Below are 14,172 nucleotides of genomic sequence, written 5' to 3'. Positions count from 1 at the left end.
TAAGGATAGTATCAGAGAGAATAAAATCAGTAGATGCACACAAAGGCAAAGAAAACATTCTATTTACAATCCACAACTACACCCACAGTGCACTGACCTGAAGAAAAATTCCCCTGTGACGGGGGAGGGGGAGAGGGGAACGAAACACGCAAACCATTCTCACATTTAGTTTTCGTATTTTTCTCTGTTGACTCTCCGGAAGGGATTCAATCATTCTAGAATGTTAAAAAACTATCTCAGTACCTTTTTGAGAACCCCTTTGCTCTTTAGTTTGTTTAATTGCAAAAGTGCCGTCTCGTCTTGCAGACGGCTTGGAAGCGCGGCAGCCGGTATGAGAAATTGGTCAGCCACACACTGCTACCAACCTAACAACGATAATAACCTAGTTCAAAACGATGTTTTGAATATTTCAAACGATGATAATTGTTGATCTAAGATAAACTCCCCCTGTGGGACACTTTGAAGATGTTCAGTACGAAATTTGGGAACAATTGGTGATGTAGTTGCTGAGAAACGTGAGCGTGTACGCTACAGACTCACAGACGGACAGACAGACTCACGACCAGTCGGTTTTTGGAGCGCCCAAACACGGCAAGGGCTTCGCTATCGCTAAGCCAAAAACGGCGAAAAATCGAGTCTTCTGCAGGCAGATCACTTCTGTCTCAAAGGAAGGGGGGTCTAGGGGGCGGAGCCCCCCAGTCCCAACAAGTTAAAAAGTTTCAAGGGTCAAAATCGTGTTATCTGTAGATGAAGCAACTCTATCTAGAATGAAGGGGGTCTGGAGGGCGGAGCCCCACAGCATGCAACAAGTAAGAAGTAACCGATGATGGACAAGCCATTGCCTGCCGAAGGCAGGCTAGCGCCGCCGGCCAAGGTAGGTACGCCAGGCGCGGATTGGAGGAACAGGCCGCGAGACATCGCGAAGCCTGTTACGACAAGACGCGGTCTGGCGTAAACCTACCTTGTTATCAAAATTGCTTTGAAAATTCATAACTTTTTTAACGGTGGATTTGAAACAAACTCGTGTTGGGGGGTACTAAGGCGACAATTAATACCGATTAATACGAAATCTTGCTGAGAATCGTCGGTGAGTACAAACAGAGCTACAGACAGGCGCACGACCAGTCACTTTTCAGCGCGGCCAAACTTGACAAGGGCTTCGCTATCGCTCAGCCAAAAATATAAATTCGGCTTTCGGTAGGTCTCGGCACGACCTTTTCAACGATAAATCGTAAGGAGGGTCCTGAAGCCCGGCTTTTTGAGTTGTGGCAACTGAGTAAGGCAAGCAGGAAGCGCCGCAGGCCAAGGGACGTGAAAAACGCCAGGTACACTGTGGCAAAAAGCTACGGAAAGTTCTGTTAATTTATTTGCCCGGATTGTCCGTAGACCTCTTATGGGGTTAAAAAACTTTTTCTGTCTGCGAGTGTGTGTGTGTGCCCACTACTCCTCCTGAACGGCTGGGCCGATCTGGCTGAGATTTTGCAGGCTCTTACGGTGAGCGATTCTCACGTTTCGGGGTAGTTTTGGCGTCTCTGATTTGCCGAAAGTGAGAAATATTCAATTAAGTTTTTCTGATTATTGGGGTCTTGGATGACTCTAGAGTTATGGCAATGGTATTTATAGTAAAGACCTTCTACTACCTTCCTAAAAACATGAGCCATAAGGTATTCTCATACGTTTTAGTGGGTGTTTTGATCACGGAAGTTACGTTATCACGGAAGTTACAAAGTGTGAAAATCGGCTTTAACGGCTGACTCGGGCTTGCTGTGGATTAAAAGTCGTTCCAGGGTCAAATGATACTCTAAGCCCGACAGTTCAGCGGAAATTTTTTCACCTAGTGCTGCTGCAACATTGGGTAAAGGGTGCCACGGAAGTCACAGGTAATTGTTGATACACGCCATTTTATAATGATCTAGCCCGCTTTGAGACCGTGCACAGCATCTTACATTTCCGCGACCCATGCAATTATATCCCAGGGACTCTACTTTGATGGCTTGTGTCATGGGAAGTTAAAAGTTTGGCTTGGGGAGAAGTCCAGAGCTGCCTTTTCGAAATTTGTGTAGTGAAATTGAACATACGGTGGACATTTTTCGTTGCAGCATAAGTACCTTTGAAAGAAGTCTGGCGTATTGGTCTTCAGTTGAAATTAGCTCAAGACATGCCAAGCTTTGAATCCCCATCGACAGTTGGCAGCATTTTCGAACCACACCGCCACACTGGGGGGTGGAAAGTTCGAGTATGTTCTCTTTGGACAATGACGGAAGTTACATTTAGGGTATTCCAAACGCTACGTGGACCAATCCAACGAACGTGAACTTTTCGAAATGTGTGCGTTTAGTGGGCAATGGCCCTCCCTAACATCAGAAGCAAACCCCATGTCGATATCTGCGCTCGTTTGGGCACAGGAGTCAGAAGAAACGAAACTACCCCGAAACGTGAGAATCGCTCCGGTATGTTCTCAGCTCGCCACACATCAAAATTCAGCTTTCTTTCATAATCCGTTTGATCATTTCAGCCAAAAACCACTTGAGCCTACGGAGAATAATGACGGGGGGCTACGGAGAATTACCACAAGCTCTTTACAGAAATTTCTGTAGCGTTTTGCTGCAGTGTGTGAATTGTTTCAACTGGCGCAGCATCGCGAAGCCTGTTACGGGTCAAGACATGGCCTGGCGTACACCTACCTTGAAGTTAGGCATTATTCTTGTATTATGGGGCTGTGTAAGAAGTATTTCAGGTATCAGCCTCCCTTGGTCTCAAACAACTGTGCATATTTCGCCCCTCGTAGCAAAACGAAAATCCTTCAAAGTTTTAAAGAGGGGGTAACGACTGATAAATTTCGTGTCAGCCGGATTACGGATTACCGCCAAATTACCTCGGGATCATGAAAAAAAAACTGGATTACCCCGGATTACCTCTAAATTTCTGGTTATCCGGATTACGGATTACCAATTTGCTGTCAGCCGGATTCCCGAAGTCGTAACCCCCTCGGGCTATTAGCATTGGGATGACCCCCCTAGGGTCAGGGCGGGGAAGAACTGGACAGGGGAAGAACTGGACACCCCACATTTTACTTCAAATACCGTAGGCACAGGAATAACAACTTTTAAAAGTTGTTCCGTGGCAGCAGCGATTCATTACACAACTGTTGTCGGGCCGGTACATACGGCATTTGAAGTACAATGTGGGGTGTCCAGTTCTTGCCCTGTCCAGTTTTTTCCCGCCCAGACCCTACCTAACGCAACCAAAACTACGGGATGACTTAACTGGTCATTAAAAGGCATTAAAATTATGCTCTTTTAGGGTGTAAACCGAGGGGGTGGGTGATTCCGTGCGTAGAGGGTCATTTTGGATGTACCAAATGTTCATTTTTAAAGTTCAACTTTAGTGGCTAAATTTGGTGTAGATGGCATACATAGAACCCCACAGTACCCCTCTGAGCGTGGCAGCGCAACAAGTTGACTTTTAATTTCACCCCTTATGAAATACGGCGGAAATTACAGAATTAATGACGGAATTTACAAAGCGAAGTGTTTCGTCTCCTGACCCGCTGGGTTACAAGATAGGTAAAAACTGTTGACGGTGTCATTTTGAGCATCCAAAATAGCGTTTTTCAGCGAAGGTTGTGGAAATTTTCTCCCTCAGATATGGGAGCTACGGCCCGAAACGGAATTTACATCTATTTTTACACCCTTACCGTTTTGAACAATTCTGACGGCCTGGAAGCGTCGTTTGACCGCCCAATGTCCCGCGGGCACGGGCTTCTGGAAGCGTTTTTTATGTTCTTTCGATCCCAAGTGGTCGCGAGGTTCTAAAACGAAAAGGAACCCCAGTAGACCGTCAGTTGTGAAAGCAGCATAGGTCACATGGTCACACGGTGGACATTTTCCCATAGGCTGTTTCGGGTTTAACAAGTGATGATACAAAGGTCACCTTCCGTAATTTTGCGAAGAATAAGTCAGGGAAGAGAGTGAAATAGCCAGTTTTCTTTTGATGTGGCTGAGTCATATGCTACAGCAGGGCAATGTTGTCTTAAAGGTGTTGGTGACCATGACGGAACTTACAAAACGTCACTTTAGCAGCACACGAAACCTAGAAAAACAAAAGTTAGATTGACTTATCCACATGAGGACATGGTCTTCGTTTAGTAAAACAAATTTGAATTGCCAGAGCTACCAAATCAACCTCAGTTCAGGCGCAAGGCCCTGGTGACCTGAAATGACCCCCTACGCACGGAATCACCCGGGTACCGACTTCCGGAATCCGGCTGACAGTAAATTGGGAGGTAATCCGGGGTAATCCAGGAATGTTTTTGTTGTAATCCGGAGGTAATTTGGGAATAATCCGGGGTAATCCGTAATCCGGCTGACACGAAATTTACCAGTCGTTACCCCCTCGGTGAGAACACTTTACGCCCCTTAAAGGCATAAATAGTTTTATACCCTAGGAAAGGGCATTAACATTTTGCTTTGAAGTCCCATGCCGATCACGCCCTTCCCAAGGGCATAAAACGATTTACGAATTAAAAGGGCGTAAAAGAGTATTTATGCCCTAAATGGCGCAGTTTTTACGCCTTTATTTTACCAGTGTTTCATCGCGGACATAATGCAGTCAACTCATATTCTTTTACTTTATTCGGAGGTATTTTTTGTGACAGTGCTAATGCATTTTCAAGTTGAGCAGGACCTGCACGAACTGGAACCAAGACCGCAACCCCTTGCGGCAGGTGGGGCGATTCAAAGTTCCCACGCCCGGCATCGAGAAGCTCGCCGGTCGCGCGCATGACGTCATGATCATCAACCGGGTGCGGCGTGTGCGTGGGTTCTCCACGAGCCACGGGCCCTTCACGATGAAAAAATCACTTACTTCTCCCCTCTGTTCACGTTTTGAGCTGTGCAAACCCAGCACTCCCATACCCTACTGAGCTTTTTCTTCGTAATGCGAACAAAAAGCTCAGTATCGTGACTGCACGGCTTAGGTGATAACCTTTCGTGCAGGGATCCTTAAGTTACCTTATAAGGGCATCATAACGTTATCATAAGAGTTAATGTTATTACCCTTAACTTCTAACATCTTTTCAAAAGGGTAGGAATTTTTTTTTGTCTCGAATTTGTGTAGATATACTTTTGCAAGTACTTTCATAAGTCTATACCCTTAACCTTCAGCGAACATTAAATTATGTTACGTTATGAAAGCAGTGTTAGTTAAATGTTAAGGATCCCTGCTTTCGTGAAGAGTTCTCCGTATCTTACGGGCTGCTTCTCTATATTACAAACACACACTGCCCATAATTGTTGTACAACTGGAGACCCAACTCCCGAAAATCTCTCTCACAACTCTAATGCACATTCCTCACATTCTCACACAAACGCGACATTCGTCTACAATCCCTTACATTCTTATGCAGTCGGTCACATTCAGACACATTCTCTCAACAGTCTCGTACAATCAGTTTACATTCTGAACACAGTACCAGAACACAGTACCAGTCATTGTTCACACAATCTCACACATTCCTACCAAACTCTTTCACATTCCTTCACATTCTAAACATTCCCCACACATCCCTTCACACACTGCAAAAAATTCCGTGGTTTGGCACGGAAAATGTACGGAAAAATGGGGTACAGACGGGTACGGAAAAGGTACGGACCATCTGTACTGGTTCTCTGTGGTCCCCATAAGGATCTTATGTAAACAGGTACAGAAAACATGTACAGAAAACATGTACAGAACCTCCGTGGTTGCCAAGGTACGGACGGTCCAGGTAAAAAATTGAGCATTCTAGACATTCTACACACTTTCCTTCACATTCTAGACATTCCCTACATATTCCCCGCACCCGCCCATACAATCGCGACATTCTTTCGCAACGCCCAATATTCTCACACATTCGGTCACATTCACTAACATTCCCGCTCTACCATCAATTGTGCATGACTTATACATGCACGCCCATTCAAACACATTCCCACAATATTCATTTACATTCTGCACATTCTTGTCGTACCAAGCCCTCATATTCTACACATTTTCGTAACAATCTCTCACATTCCAGATTCACTATCAGCACATTCCACACCTTCTTCACTCAGTTGTACACTTTTTTGAACAGTGAGGCTCTAGAGGTCTTGACGCGTCTAGAGTTTCGGTCACCTCCAGCGGTCTTCTGGACGTCTCTGCTCCGTCACGTAAGCGAAGGCCACTCGTACAACAGCACGATTTGTTGTACGAGCGACCTTCGCTAACGTGACGGAGCAGAGACGTCCAGAAGACCGTTGGAGGCGACCGAAACTCTAGAGGCGTCTATACCTCTAGAGTAGCCAAACAGCATTCTGAAGAAACGTGAGACCCTGGCAATGGATTCCTCGTTCGTAGAGCAGCCCATTGGCGCGGTCTTGTTAGAGTCCTATTTAGCGACTCTGGAGCTCAAAGCACGACAACATTGGCCACCTCCACCGGTCTTCTGGCCCGCTGTGCTGTGCGGGGCTTACAGAAAATGTAGCGAACGAAACTCCCCGGCTCGCGTCCTGCACACGCTGCCCGGCCAGGCACATGGGCACGAAGAAGATGAAGAGCAGGGGGAAGCACAGCAGGGCGAAAGGATCCGCTTCCCGGCCGGACTGAACCAGCGCCACTGTACTCAGTAGCGACAGAGCCACGCTCAACTGTCGCAGCGAAATACACTGTTAGAAAAGTCTTGTTGAATCTACGACATAGGGCCCAACAATACGTGATGTTGGCAAAATATTGCTGTCATTTCGACAACACATGTCGTTATGACGAGGAAAATCAACAAACAGTGTCGTTAAATAAATGAAATATTCTTGTTAATTGATATTAACAATATATTGTCGTTACCTGAACAACCTTGTCGTCAACAATGTGTTTCGATGGCGCTCTCAAAGACTAATGCATTGGTAAAACAAAGGCACTAACACAATGCCCTTGAAGGGCGTGAAAGACTGTTCATGCCCTTACGAGCGTAGTTTCTATGCCTTTGGTTTGCCAGTGTGTGCAATTATTTCATCAACATTCAACAACATTTTATTGTTGAATCAACAATAGACCCGGCCTGTTATTTTGAAAATACATTTCTTCATAAAAATTAATCAACATTTTGTTGTTGGAGAGTGTACCTTGCATAAGGTCAACTTAAAAAAAACAAAATTCATCAACTTTTTTCACCCTAGATTCGTGTAGAAACCGGTGGATCTCGAGCACAAACAGGGGGTGGCAACGGCCTAGGAAGCGCGTGAAGCCATGCACGAGCGAGGTGCAGGGGTTACGGACTTTTCTGCGATTTTGAAATCGCCAAGGTCCATGGCCAGGTGTCCAGGATTTGCGACCTGGGGGTCCCCGATGGTGTCCTCGAGGTCCCCAGGACACGGGGAGTCCAACGCCGAGGTCGCCGACGCTCTAGGACAAGCGGTTCCGGAGATACGAGGACGTACCACAAGGAGTCCGTCAAAGCAACTTTTTAGTCGGAGGCCAAAATCATCTTCGGCCTCTGGCTGCGTTCCGTTTCGGTGTCCGGGACTTTTGACTTCAGCATCGTGTTGAGGAAGTGCTAGACTACCAGGAACCCGTCAGGGGTAGTCGTCGGACCACCGGTGCGCCAAGGATGCCGACGATGGCGGCACGGCACCCTCGTTCGTCGGCATCCTGGGCGTACCGGAGGTCCAACGACGACCCCTGACGGGTTCCTGGTAGTCTAGCACTTCCTCAACACGATGCTGAAAGAGCCAGTTTTCTTTTGATGTGGCTGAGTCATATGCTACAGCATGGCAATGTTGTCTTAAAGGTGTTGGTGACCATGACGGAACTTACAAAACGACACTTAAGCAGCTTACGAAACCTAGAAAAACAAAAGTTAGATTGACTTATCCACATGAGGACATGGTCTTCGTTTAGTAAAACAAATTTGAATTGCCTGAGCCACCAAATCAACCTCAGTTCAAGGGCAAGGCCCCGGTGACCTGAAATGACCCCCTACGCACGGAATCACCCAGCCACAAGTGTCCTGTTGAGAAATTTTCAAATCCCGTGCTCGAGGCTCAATCCAGAGAGGCGGAATCGTGGCAGGAGTGAAGGAAGGTCGCAGAAAAATGAAGTGCACTGGCGTTCCGTCTTGCCATCGCCACCCTGCACTACCATACTAGGGTAAACTATACAGTTATCGGCAGGGGTACAGTTATCGTCATCTCGGCGAATAATTGGGTCCTGCTCTGCAAGTTCTGCTCTCCGTTAGTGATGCGGCCAATGCAGGTCGCTAGAGACACCTTTTGAGCATGCAGGACCGAGACAGCCCCGCTAGGGTGGTCCAAAAAAAAATGAAGTTGCTCGGATCGTCCAACGCCGCCCGGATTTGAATTCTACATCGAAAAATACGAAATACGTGTTTGTTCCTTTTTCGAAAAAATGATTTTTAGGACCTCCGCAGAGCCCGCAAAGTTTTTAACAGTGCTATTAAAAGGAAAACACCGTAACTTGGTCATTTTTTGACCGATTTTCAAAAACGAAACTGGGATTTGTTCGTTTTTGAATGCTTATTACGAAAGCAAATATGCCCAACCCTCTGTTTGGTTTTCCTAACTTTCAGGGGCAAAAAATGACTAAATTTCGGCCCAAATTGGCAATAGTTTCGGTTTGAAGGCCGCTTCAGCCACTCCAAGTCCACCCTGTCAGCATAGCGGGGTGCCTCCACCACAAGGCAAGCCCCATGAACAGAATTGGGATGCCGGGTGCAATTTGTCTACCTCCCAGGGGCATCAAATTGTGGATTTTTTCGAAAATCTATCAATTGTGATGTCTCTTGGGGCCCCTCTGGACACTCACATGGGCACCCTTTCACATGGTTCGGTACCCGCACTACGTAAAAAGAACAAACAATAGGAATGGACTGTTGAGCACCTCATGCCTACCTCTCAGGACCAGAAAAACGTAAAAATTCAGAAAATTCCTTTATTTTGATGGCTTTTCTTGTGACCTTGCGTGGTTTGCGGTCCCTCACGTCAGCAACTTCCATAACGTTCATATCACGTAGTGTGGGTATCAAACCGTGTGAAAGTGTGCCGATCTGAGTGCCCAGAGGCCGCAAGAGACATCACTATTGATAGATTTTCGAAAAAATCCACAATTTGATGCCCCGGGGAGGTAGGCAAATTGTACTCAGCATCCCAATTCTGTTCGTGGGGCTTGCCTTGTGGTGGGGGCACCCCGCACAGTGGGGCGAAACCGGAAAAAGTCGCACGTAAGTCCGATTTCGCCGTTTTTGTCCCAGAGGGATGGGGCCGACGTTTTTGAACTCAGAAAGGACCATTCTATACAGTTACGAACATTTTGTGCACCTCAAATAACTACTACTTGCCGTTTAGCGACCTTAAAGTAGAGCAATTTTGCGAGAAAATGATACATTTGGCGGGGGTCGGGTAAGAAAGGCTACTCCTATCCCTGTTGCAGAGCAAAATAACATGTTTTATATGTTTTTGGAAAGGCAAAAAATCAAGCAGTCCAGTACATTCATTGGAATCGGTTTCAAACGAAAAGTGTGGAAACTGCGGGTCTTCAAATGTTTGCGAAAATCGTCGTCTGCGACTTTTTTGACGAGGGATAAGTCGAGTTGCGAACATTTGCGAACCGGTCGGGCACCGTGGTGAGATATTATGGTGACCCCACTTTCATGTCCATTTCGTCCGGCGATGCCGTTCGATGCCGTTTTCCTTCAAATCGACGTCAAACATGCGACTTCGTCTCGCCGCGCCACACCGCCGCTACCGCACCGCGCCCTCGGGAGAGGACGGCAGAGGCGCTACGCGCGCTGGCTACTCCAGCCAGCTCTGCCAGACACTGTGCCACACCAGACATCGTTTTGGACTGCCACCGATAGTGATACAACTTCCGTGGTCATGCTGTTACGCCAAGACATGCAACGTTTCGCAGGCCTCGGGTGCAGCCAGTACCAATAGGCGGCACAAGAGGCGCGTTTGGTCGTCTCCTGGGTATATCTTTTGTCTTCTTATCTCCTCAGAAATGATTTTCACTACCAATGAAACCCTCAAATCTAAAGTTTTGCGAGAATTCAGCAATAAGGTTCGTTTTACCCCCCTTCACGCACCTGGCTCCGCCCATTAGGGTGCCTTTCACGATCAAATCTCGTCAGAAATGAATTCAGCGACCCCTAAATACACGATACACAAAATTTGGTGAAGAAAATAATTTCGTGCGACTTTTTCCGTTTTCGCCCCACTGTGCCCCGCCATGCTGACAGGGTGGACTTGGAGTGGCTGTAGCGGCCAACAAACGGAAACTATTGCCAATTTGGGCCGGAATTTAGTCATTTTTTGCCCCTGAAAGTTAGACACACCAAAAAGGGGGTTTGGCATATTTTTTTTCGTAATAAGCTTTCAAAAACGAACAAATCCCCGTTTCGTTTTTGAAAATCGGTCAAAAAATGACCAAGTTACGATTTTTTCCTATTTATAGCACTGTCAAAAACTTTAAGGGCTCTGCGGAGGTCCTAAAAATCATTTTTTCGAAAAAGGAAAAATCACGTATTTCATATTTTTCGATGTAGAATCCAAATCCGGGCGGCGTTGGACGATCCGAGCAACTTCACTTTTTTTTGGACCACCCTAAGCCCCGCGTTTGACTGACCATGTCAGCCAACAGAGCCAAGTTTCTTGTCAAGTGCAGAATGAAGCTGCTTCGGCCGCCCGTTCTTATCTTCCATGCTAGGAACAGGGGTTCAATCTTTCGTTAAATTCGTGAAAGTGGGCCGGAAAAAACTATTCTCCTTGCCAGGTTCCTTCTCCCCATCTATTGAAGAAGGCATAATGTGCTTGGTGCACAGAAATTCCTCTTGATTGCCCTCCTTCGGGGGGTGCCGATAACTGCACCAGAGAAATCACCCCAAACACAGTTATCGTCAGGGTGGCCTCAAACTTCACTGGTGTTTCGGGCGTCGCACGGGAGTTAATATTCTGATGCATTATGACCGTAGGAAAACCCCTGCCAAATTTGAATGAAATCGGATCACTATTTCCCAGTGATCTACGTGATTTACGAAAGTCCTCCTCGGCGCTTTGAGAGGTTGTTTTTTCGCAGCTCATGGTGCTAGTTGTCCGTGAGTCTGAAATGAAGGGCGCAAGAGGCATAACAGAAGAGAGAGGGGGTTCGTAACATGTCAAGGGAAGATATAGAGTGTCTGTGACGACTGTTAGAAATTTTCGTCACTTTCGGTCATGTTTTGCCTTTTTAACAAGGGGTGCCGATAACTGTCATAAGGGGTGCCGATAACTGTATTTTGGCTGCCGATTAATGTGTTTTTGGTATCCTTTTTCTCAGGTTAAATAAGAGCGTCACAAAAAGTTTTTAGTGAAATCTTTGTCAGCCACATCGTTGTCTAGATCCTTCTGAGGTGTCTGGAACAAGTCGCACGGGTCTAAGTGTCATAACCTACCCTAGAGGCCCTTGAAAAGAAAGCGATGCTCTTAAACTGACGGTAACTGTATAGTTTACCCTATTTTTTTCTTTTCTTTGATATAATTTTGAGCCAAGAATAAAATATCAATCGAATACATAGGTTACTTTTCTCAGAATGATCGTTTTTCGAAACCTCTGCATTTTCACTGGTGAGCCCCTTTAAGTAAGGTGGGAGTTTTGAGAAGGGCAACTACCCTAATGCACCCTAAATTTCAAGGCCTTTCAGTCAGTGCTAAGCTATTTGAAAAACACAGTCTAGTTTTCATAGTCACGAAGAAGTGCGCAACCTCTGCACTGACGGGCACGCTCTCCCCAGGCCGTTGCCACCCGCTGGCACGAAGCCGTCCGAATTGGATGACAGTTTGCTCATTGAAAAAGCAACTGAGATTCCAATCTTTTGAGACTGCATGAGTTGTTAGATCTCATATCTGGTCCGACCGCAGTTGGAGACAAAACTCCAATTTGAATCAACTTTGGCTCCCTTGGGGCGGACCAGAAAAGGATGTGCTGGTCTCCTTTCTTACCAACAAGTACAATGGAATCAGCAGTCCGAACGCGGCGTTCACCGAATGGCACGCGCGCAGGATCAAAACGTGGACGGATATCGTGTGCTGCAATGGCCTCTGGAAATGAGTTGGACGTACAAAAGAATGGACGAATGTAGCCACGATCACCTGACTTCATAGTTGCCTGTGGCATACTCTCATTCCAAGTGCGCGACATAACGTTGGAACGAACGTGACCAAATGTCAAATTCGGTTGAGTTTTATGCTCGGTATGATTCAGCATATTCGGTTTAAAACCGATTTAAAATACCAAAATATATAATACCGGTATTTTACCATCCCTAAATTTGACTCAATGCTCAAACGAACGTGACACTTTGTGACGTTCGTTTCAACGTGATGTCACGTACTTGGAATGAGAGTGCGTGAGGAGAATTCGGGACAGTTGACAAAAAGCTCACCTACGCCCTATGACTCCATAAGCCAGGTCATCCAATCCTCCAACTATGGGATAAAATTCATCAAATTTCGAGAGCGATTTTCCTTTATGTCCCGTTATGGCGTTCTTATGTGATTCTTATGCTGTACTACTTCGCCCAGACAATGCACTCGCCAACCCAGGGCACAGCTTAATGCAACCTTCAAAAAAGATTCTACGCACACTTTCACACGTCGACCATCCCACGCCGCACAGTGGGACGAAACGTGAAAACAGTGGTCAGAAGTGGTATTTTTATAACCGAGTGGTGGGTCCTTCAAACTTCCAGATGTTGGAAAGGAAGGTGTGGGGTACCCAGAACACTAATTGGAGTGACAATATGACACGCGGGTGAGCCCCTACGGAGCTCTAAACTTGACACATTTTCAGAATTTCGTGCATCCATTCCAATAGGTGAATATAATTCCTTCTGGCGGTTGCATGCTTCAAAGTAACATTTTGTATGTTTTTGGAAAGCTGAAGACCTGATAAATCGTTCGCTTGCGTTTAATTTTCTATTTTGTCTTCGGGTTAAATGTTACACGCTGTAAAAAGTATTGCAATTCACAATTTTTCAACTTTTAGGGAGCGACAAGTTAAGTTGCGAATATTTGCTTACCATCCCGCCTCGTGGCAGTGGTAGAGTAGCCGCCCCCTTTCCGGCCCATACCGCCAATCGCCGCACATCGCGGCATCTTCGGAGATGAACGGTGTCAAAAGTGCCTCGCAAACTAGCTTTGATGATGCATTAGTCGACTTTGGCGAGTGCCCAGGCCTAAAGTAAACTGACGAATGCAGTCCTGACTTGCGAACACTTAGGTTTGAATAGGGTACTTTCGTAGATCCTGAACCGGAAGCAAGCACACCAGCAGACGCTAAATTGGCCGGAAACTAACCTCTCTTTGGATCCAAAACTAAAGCCGAGCTGTACAAATATTGCTCGCGAAACACATATGCACTGCAATCAAGTTTTAAACGACTGTTAATGTTCAAGTGTGGCCGATACGTTTGACGAACGTCTCTTTCCCATGTCAAGTTTGGATCTACTTCCGCCAACATGGCGTCTGTGTGCTTCCGGTTCAGGGATCTACGAAAGTACCCTATGCCGATGGTTTGCATAGAAGGTTGCCGAAGGCTTGCTGGTGCCACAGGGCATGGTTGGTGAGAAAGTCAGGTGTGGGTCGTTGGTACTGGCGTAACATCCCAAAGTAATTTTCCTAGATTTTGACTGAAATGAGTTCTCTACCTACGAATAACCCCGACTAGATATTTTGGCGATGATTTGAAGGCTCCTTTGACCACTTCTGTAGCATTTCGTCCCACTGTGCGCCGCCTTAACTGACCTGAGGCTCCTGGAGCTGCCTCCCGACTTCGCGCAGCAGCACTGCGCACACCCTATGCACAGCTAGCTCGAAGAAGAGCACCGTGTACAGAGCCACGTTGCAGCAGGACACGCCGCCCAGCTCGACGAGCGCCCACTTGACCCTCTGCAGGGCTCTGGGGCCCCAAGGCTGCCACCACGCCACTTCCTGTGGCAATCAGGTGCGGTTACAGGAATCCCCGACGGGACGATATTGTGTACACTGTAGCGAAAAGCTGCAGAAAATTCTGTTAAGAGCTTGTGGTTATTCTCCGTAGCCCCCCTGTCAATATTCTCCGTAGGCACTGACGGGATTCTCCGTTGGGCCTTACAGTGTTCTCTGG

The 14,172-nt window shown here is 46.7% G+C and overlaps 1 protein-coding gene across 1 annotated transcript; it reads right to left on the bottom strand.

Moving 5' to 3' along the window:
* Nucleotides 1–4,659: 4,659 nt before the first annotated feature.
* On the bottom strand, nucleotides 4,660–12,273 carry LOC117650711. The gene is made up of 4 exons (XM_034394292.1): nucleotides 12,223–12,273; nucleotides 12,009–12,107; nucleotides 6,495–6,668; nucleotides 4,660–4,842 (listed from the first exon to the last, which is right to left on the bottom strand). The coding sequence occupies exons 1-4, from the start codon at nucleotides 12,271–12,273 to the stop codon at nucleotides 4,660–4,662; spliced, it is 507 nt and encodes a 168-aa protein (XP_034250183.1).
* Nucleotides 12,274–14,172: the final 1,899 nt, after the last annotated feature.

The sequence above is a fragment of the Thrips palmi genome, unplaced genomic scaffold (genome assembly GCF_012932325.1).
Source record: "Thrips palmi isolate BJ-2018 unplaced genomic scaffold, TpBJ-2018v1 HiC_scaffold_5, whole genome shotgun sequence".
Taxonomy (NCBI): Eukaryota; Metazoa; Arthropoda; class Insecta; order Thysanoptera; family Thripidae; genus Thrips; species Thrips palmi.
Note: the sequence above shows the minus strand (reverse complement) of the source record. Positions and strands in the feature narration are given on the sequence as shown.

Excerpts from the sequence above, each read along its gene's own strand:
- LOC117650711 (XM_034394292.1), bottom strand. The coding sequence starts at position 12,273 with ATGCTGAATCATACCGAGCATAAAACTCAACCGAATTTGACATTTGGT. Across the intron at positions 12,108-12,222 it reads CGAATTTGACATTTGGTCAC|AGGCCATTGCAGCACACGAT; the intron begins GTTCGTTCCAAC and ends ACTCATTTCCAG. Across the intron at positions 6,669-12,008 it reads TGATTCCATTGTACTTGTTG|TTGAGCGTGGCTCTGTCGCT; the intron begins GTAAGAAAGGAG and ends TCGCTGCGACAG.